The sequence below is a fragment of the Rhizophagus irregularis genome, chromosome 5 (assembly GCF_026210795.1).
Source record: "Rhizophagus irregularis chromosome 5, complete sequence".
In the NCBI taxonomy this organism is placed as follows: domain Eukaryota; kingdom Fungi; phylum Glomeromycota; class Glomeromycetes; order Glomerales; family Glomeraceae; genus Rhizophagus; species Rhizophagus irregularis.
Genome location: NC_089433.1, coordinates 1,523,934 through 1,531,356, shown reverse-complemented (window position 1 = coordinate 1,531,356; position 7,423 = coordinate 1,523,934). Strand labels below are relative to the sequence as shown.

The 7,423-nt window shown below is 32.5% G+C and overlaps 2 protein-coding genes across 3 annotated transcripts; both read right to left on the bottom strand.

The window, feature by feature from the left end:
- Positions 1 to 456: 456 nt before the first annotated feature.
- OCT59_024865 (uncharacterized protein) lies at positions 457 to 1,696 on the bottom strand (the record flags this gene model as incomplete). Its single annotated transcript, XM_066134543.1, has 4 exons — positions 457 to 653; positions 718 to 891; positions 959 to 1,171; positions 1,343 to 1,696. The coding sequence occupies 4 exons, from the start codon at positions 1,694 to 1,696 to the stop codon at positions 564 to 566; spliced, it is 831 nt and encodes a 276-aa protein (XP_065991719.1). The 3' UTR covers positions 457 to 563.
- A 1,992-nt stretch (positions 1,697 to 3,688) lies between these two features.
- Positions 3,689 to 5,036, bottom strand: OCT59_024864 (uncharacterized protein). 2 transcript variants are annotated; one of them, XM_066134533.1, is made up of 2 exons: positions 4,979 to 5,036; positions 3,689 to 4,877 (listed from the first exon to the last, which is right to left on the bottom strand). In XM_066134533.1, exons 1-2 carry the CDS (start codon positions 4,979 to 4,981, stop codon positions 3,837 to 3,839), a joined length of 1,044 nt encoding a protein of 347 aa, XP_065991717.1. In that variant the 5' UTR covers positions 4,982 to 5,036; the 3' UTR covers positions 3,689 to 3,836. The 2 variants fall into 2 exon arrangements, with proteins under 2 accessions (XP_065991717.1, XP_065991718.1); XM_066134534.1 differs by having other exon boundaries at positions 3,689 to 4,921; positions 4,979 to 5,028.
- Between the last annotated feature and the right edge of the window lie 2,387 nt (positions 5,037 to 7,423).

The window sequence follows — 7,423 nt, the reverse complement described above, 5'->3', positions numbered from 1 at the left end:
TTACTATTTATATGATATAACTAATTTAAAAAAATTAATTCAGTGAAAAGAAAAGGACTCCTGCATGGACTGATAGAATATTATGGAGAAGCCAAAAAAATGAATGGTGTAAACAACTTAGTTATAAAAGTCACATGGAAATTACATTTAGCGATCATAAACCTGTGAGTGCAACCTTTGAAATGAAGGTAAGCCTGATTTAGATTAAACAAATGCAAGTTGATTTTCTTTTTTTTTTAAAAAAAAATCTTTGTTTCCTTAAATATAGCTTAAAGATTGTGCGCATATCGAAGATGATGATAAGATCATACATGACGATGTGATCATATTAAAAGACAACGGGTGTGATGGGCATGACTCCGATTAATTAAATAGTAATTACATAAGTTTACATATAATTTATAATATAGATTAAATACAAAAGATAAAGGAATTATTAATTGAACAATTTATGGGTTATTTTTATTCGAGTTATTAAATTTTATTTTATTTCTTATGTATTTTAAATAGATATTTTCAGAAATTAATTAATTAATAAAAATGAGCAATTGTGAGAAAACATCTCATAGCAGATCTTTCTGACCAAAATACTTTCTTACAATAATAATTATCATATCCAAGGAAGCCAATGTAATAAGATCTTCCTTATCGGTCTGTTTGAGTAAAAATGATTAATATGAGCAAAAATCTTGATAACTAAAACATCGAGAATACTACCTTTTGTCGAATTTGAATGCACTTCTTACAGAGTTGTCTTAAAGTAGCCATCTGATTAGGCGTCAAGAGTTTGTCAACACGCAAAAGCAACGCAAAAAGCCATTGAGATTGTGCAATCGTAATCCCATTGGATAACCACTTTGTATGATATAAAAGAAGTGTAATTGTTGTGGACTATAAAAAATTAATTCAAATGAGAATTTGAAAAATAATTAAATTAGAAATAAATAGCTTGCCGTACCTGATCTATTCTTGACACAATACTAACACGCGGCAATGTCATCTCATTTACATCACCTTCATTTTCCAATCCTTTACCTTCTACAAAATTCGGAGATTCTATTATTCCATAACAATATTTAAGCCATCCAGCTTCATCATTTCGTGCTGGGAACTTGATAGAAGATTTATTTTGTGATGACTTTAAGTTCTTCCGTATATGCTTTTCTAATCCCTTACTTCGCAGCGATAAGAATAGTCAAAATCAAAAAAGTAAATTAACAATTACAAAATTCAGTAAATTTAACACGCGAGTTAACTGTAGTAGTGTGACGTAAAGGATAAGTGTTTTTGTGGTGATTGAGTTCATGTAAAGATTGGGGAATCTGATAGAATGGTAACCAACCTGTCTTATTAAATCAAATTTCATTAAAAATATCTTTTCCCATTCTTCATTTACCAAATTATTTGAATTTTGATCAAAATTATCAAGTTCCATTTGATTGGCCCAGCCCCTTTTAACCCATCCTGCCATTCTAACTTCTTTAGACTTATTTATTTGATTTTTAGCTATAACGACATTAGGCCTTTTATTAGCTTCTGACCTTACCATACGCAAATATTCCTCTCCTGTTGCTGGTGGTCTATTTGGTAAAGAGTTTCCAGAAACAGGAAGAGCTTTTTGTATTAATTCTTCATCTTCTTCACATAAATCCTCTTCAAATTTGTCTTCAATTGAAAGCGTAGCAAGTTGTTCCATTGTTAACTTAGATAATCTTTGGTTCAGTTTTTTAATTTTATCATTTGGACCAATCAATAGTAGCATGTGAAACTGGCCGCCAGTTAAAATGTAAATCGCGCATGTGAAAAATTGCATAATTGGTTAAGGTTCACAAGTCCTATAAACTTTGTGAAGGAATGTTCATATTCTAGGTTTCGTCTTTCCTTAATTTCTAGAATTCTTGGAATTCTATAACAAGAGTAGGTATTATAGTTCGGATGCAATAACACATCATTAACCGCGCCTTTAATTGTCTCAATACTCAAAAGTCAGAGAGTAAGCATTTTTAAAGATTCCTGTAAAAGAAAATTACAAGTAATGAAATATATTCCCGAGGAAGAAGGAAATAATACTGCAACATTCCTTTCCGGTTTTCGTTCACTTTGTAATGATGCGGAAATTTTATGACTTTTTAGTACATATGTATCACATTTTCCTATAATAATTTTTAGATATATTGCGTGGCAGTTTTAATAAATAAGAAAATATACACGTGATGTTTCACTTTGGAGGACCTTTTCATACTTCCCAAGTTTTCCGCAACATTCCCGACACTCAGCTTTTCTAACATATCATTAGTTCCGGATCTTACAAAGATCTTTTATACTGAAGTTTGTTTCTTTGGCGGTTTTTTCTGGATTTTTAATTTTTATTTTATTATAGTATATGACAACAATTATGTTTATGAATTTTTCATAGATACATTTTCACTATAAAGAAATTTTTATTTGATAATATGCCTGATTATAGTCTATTTTTTACTTCTGAGAATGTTGGAACAAATAGAGGAACAGAATCCAATGCATCAAGATTTTGAAAATTACTTACTGGATTCTATTCAACTGATAGCCTTAAATGAAAATCAATAAAAATTTGACTTATGAATTTACCAACTACAAATGAACAATTTCAACTTGTATTGTATTAATATTGGAAATAATTTAAATACTGTATACGACATCTTTGCATTCAAAGATATCAATACAGGAAAAGTTGTTAGAAATGAGAATTATTTAGGGATATTGGCTTTCTTGTTTGGCAACAATACCAAGTACTTCCCCTTATTAGGAGGTTTATTAATTTTTGAGCATCTTGATATCCCTGTCCGGATTTTTTATACCAATAAATTGCTTGATCTATATCTTTTACAATTCCTTCTCCATTTTCATACATAAGAGCAAGATTATATTGAGCTATACTATAATTTTTTCAATCGCGAATGTTTAAATCGCACAATGTTTTTTAAAAAGGTTCAAAATAATTAAGTTTAATATGAGTCATTTACAATTTACAATTTGAATAAATAAAAGCAATATGCAATTATAACCACTTATTGTAATCTTGGCCTTAATGTGAGTCAAATGCATTTTTAAGTTATAATTTAACCAATAAATCCCTTCCACTGTGAATAAACTTGATTTAATATAATTATTCATTTCATTTAAATGACCGAGTCATTTGTACTTTTGTGTCATAGATTTAAATTTAATTCAGGCCAAATTCATGATGCCGGCAGAATTACAAATTTATAACATCACGTGATCTAATTTTACACGAAACAGTCGAAACCATCAATAAAAAAGCGAGATACTGCGGCTACGCCAACTTGTATAAATTGATTATGGGCTTGTTCTCATTCTTTCATAAGATCATCGAGCCATTCAGCACTTAAACGGCTCTCTAGAATACCACGACGCAATAGCTCTTCACAAATCAACCCCCTTTTATTCTCATAATTCGAAAAAGATAAAGGTTCACAAAACTTCGAGAATTGTGGTTTTCACCTGAGATCTATGATCGAAAATTTCTCAGGAACGATACCATGTTCAACGGCATATTGATAAAGACATTTCATTTTATTTAGATTAGTCCTAGGAATTGGTCGACGGGATGGAGGTGAAACTTTTACACATTACTAACAAGGAGATCACATGATATATTCAAATAATTTTGCAATATGTACACCAATCTGTAAAGCTAATCTGTGTATCTTTTTTTATTAAGAATTAATATTAAGCTAAAAATTTAAGAGATGATTAATTAGGATGTTTAGTAATTAATATATAATACAAATTATAATGCATTAAAGATTTTTTCTATTGATATTTCATTGATAAAATTATATGTGCATAGCTTCTCGCACTAAAACTTGAAGCTCCCAGAGGTCCAAATTATATCCAGCAGCAAACCCTACTGGAAGGTTATTTTGTGGAACTCCGTTATATAATTCTGTTCCTGGAATATTCATTATATATGTCGGGATGTTAGCTGCATTGCAAGGAGGAAAGTTAATGTTATTGTTGTTAGGATCAGGACGCCCTACACCAATAAAGCTACCAGGAGGAACACCCATTTGACCTGTAATATAGTTTTCAGTATTTATATCAGGATTTGCCGTCCCAAAAGAAATGACACTAGTTGGAATAAGCGGGGTTGGACTTGTACGAAGGTACAATGCAGCAATAAGTGCAATAGTGCTAGTGTTTGCAAGAGCATTTGTACGAACTCCAAAAATCTTGATGGCTAACACAATCTGGATCGTGGTTAGTGGATTGAAGTAGCGAGCTGCTGTTCTATGAAGATCAGGAAGGTTCTGAGAAAAACCAACCTCAATCATCATTGTTGGAAACGGGTTTCCATAAATATCTGCAGCTAGTGCACCTTGTGGTGGTGGATTACGATGTTTTGGTCGGACGTAAGCATCTGGTTCTTTATTTCTACCCTGACCCAAATTTGTGTTTGCTTCAGTACCGTATCGAAAATCCTGTCTGTTCCATGCGGCCAACATTCCAATGATCTCTCCTGTTACTTCTGCATGAGGAGTGGAAGGTACTTCATATATTATAATTTTCCCATCCCATAAGTACATGCGAACTGAAGCATGCACATTATTTTCACGATAACGGAGATATTCTTCAAGTGATACGTTTTCTTTTATAGTTATCTCCCTTGATCCTGTATATCCCTCTTCTTCCTCTTCTTCAACTTCTTCCCCTTCTTCTCGGGCTTTTTGGAATGTGAGCAATTTTTCTCTTGCTGATTCAATAGCCGCGGAGGATAAGTGAAGCCTTGTAGGCGGACGTGTAGGTTGGCTAGACTGGGAAGAAAGTTGGCCAGAATCACTAGACTGAGAGGTAAGTTGACTAGACTGTTGATTAGACTGGGAACGCGTGACGCGATAAGGAAAATAACGAACTCCTGAGTCTGAAATTACAGTACTAGTTAATAGACTTTATTTAAATGAGAAAACTGTCATCTTACCATCTGTATTGTTACGGTAATTTGAGGCCATAATTTACATATTTTTAGAGCGATTGTTAAGAGATTTCTTTGAATCAGAGGATATTTATAAGAACGATTGTCGCACAGATTTAGTAATAATCACATGACATCAAACATAATGACTATATACTCGAGTTCCTAGCCATGGCGAAAAAAAAGTGACTTACACGTGACTTTTGGCCCGCATTACGGGTTATGCACTAACACGTGAAATAACCGGTGACGAATAAGAGGTGACGAATAAGATTTTACCTACTCGAAAAAAACGTGTCCTTCAGATAAATATAAAAAGTGGAAACGCGGTGGGGTGTGACGGTTGTAATGAATAAAATGCAGACACGTGTCAGTCACTTTTTTTTCGCCATTGCTAGGGTTGTACAAGTTCAAAAAACTACCCAGAAAATTCTTCGATTACATGACAATTTTTGCTGATCATTTCCTACGGGGTGTTTGAAAACTACCCCACCAAAAAATTTTCGGTAATGGGACTTTGTACTACTAATCTAAAAATAGTAGATATATCAATATTCTTACTTCTCAGTTTTCACCCCAACTGTTTTGTATTTGTGTATTTTTCCAGTAATTCACTTTGAAATATATATTATTTTTTTTTATTATAGTTTATTTTATTCTATTTTCTTAAACTTATTGTATTTTATTTTTTGTGAAATAAAAACACGCTTTTTATATTAAATACAAAATTTATAAAATTTATTTACAACCTTGGAAGTATAAAGGTGAACTATCAAGTTTTGAATAAGAATAAATTTCCATTTAATACATTATAAAAATTATCTTTTTATTAATAACATAAAGATTTATTGTTAAATTTCTAAAATAATAAATAATTTATTCACTTATTTTAATTAAAAAAAAACTAACAATAAATTTTATAAAGTAAAAAGAACTATAACTAATAAGAATATTTAAATAAATGTTTCTTTATATTTTTTTTTTATAAAAACTACAAGTATTTTAAGATAAATGTCTCTTCACTATTTTTTTTTCTTGAAAAAAATTGCAAAAATTTTTCTAAGATAATATTGTATATAATAAATCTGGCCAATAAAACTCATCAAGCCACGTTACCAAAAATTTTTAGTGGTGTTTTTGAGATAGTTGTGTTTAAATACGGATTATGTGAAATATAATGACCACTAGTTGAACAATGTCAAATTAGGGACTAATCAGGTGATTGAATTCCATTCAATTGGTCCCTATTTTTTTTCAATTTTAATAATTAATAAATCTGATTGCTATTAAAAAATGGCGTAAAAGGAGAATACTCAGGTTTTAATCAGAATATTCAATAGAGTATAATCGGGTATTAATAGTTACCAATAGGATACAGTCAGACCTCAATGTACTAATATTCTATATACCAATAATTGCCTGTACCAATAAATTTTTGTTGTCCCATTTCACAATTAATAAAAAAATCTCATTATACTAATATCATATATAATTTCGTAATGTAACATGTATTGATACTCACCCTTTGTTTTTTTATAGTAGTCTAGTAAAATACAGTATATTGATTTTTTTTTTTTTTTTTTTATGTTTGAGGAGACATCAGCATAGCCGGCTCACCAAAGCTACGTGGAGAGAGCATTACAACGTCAGTTGCAGTAACATACTCCTACCGTTGAGCAACAGATAACCAAGCAACCTACTCTAATTATTAGAAATATGGGATGTTCGTCCACTCCTATATATAAAAAGCAGGGAAGACGGCCGCCCAAGTTTAAACCCAACATGGATCGTAGTGTAGCAGGGTTTCTGACATGGTTATACTACCCACTAGCACCCGTCAGAAGTGAGCAACCACCCACGTACGGCAGATATAACTAAGCCAGACATCTAGAAGTCCTTCCGCTTGTGATTAGCAGCAAGTACTGCAATACTAAGACTACTAATGGCCTCACTCAAAGCCCACTACAGGTCGCGATTACCATACCAGCCCACCATAGTTGTAAATCCTTCAGTAGTAATAGTAGTGACTACCAGGACAGTAAGCTCGCTGCAAGCTGGGATCACCCCTTTTATTATAAGTAACCAACCCAGCTTACTCAGAGATCACCCACCAGTACGTCAAATTCACTGGAGAATTGAACCTCACCTTAGAACCTTATATACCTGTAAGCCCACGAACGTCTCCAATCAGCCTAAACCTATTAGAAGGTAAACTACTGCTAAGACATTGCACTTGAGACTTTACCATCTATGAGGACCATCTAGCGTCTTAACCCCCTTCAGTAAAGTTACCTGCTTCCCTTAGTGTATTGTGAAGTGACCGCCAAGACAAGAGCTCACCCAGATGGTATGCAAGCAGTGACCATCCAGACAGGACAATAGGCTTCCCAATGGCCTCATAGGGAACGCTAGGAGGACACCATGACCTTTGCTTAAATTAAATACGCCGCC

What these genes read in the sequence shown, in the direction of transcription:
- OCT59_024864 (XM_066134534.1), bottom strand. Translation starts at nt 5,009, where the DNA reads ATGGCCTCAAATTACCGTAACAATACAGATG. An exon ending in TTACCGTAACAATACAGATG is followed by an intron (nt 4,922 to 4,978) that starts GTAAGATGACAG and finishes CTGTAATTTCAG; the next exon opens with ACTCAGGAGTTCGTTATTTT.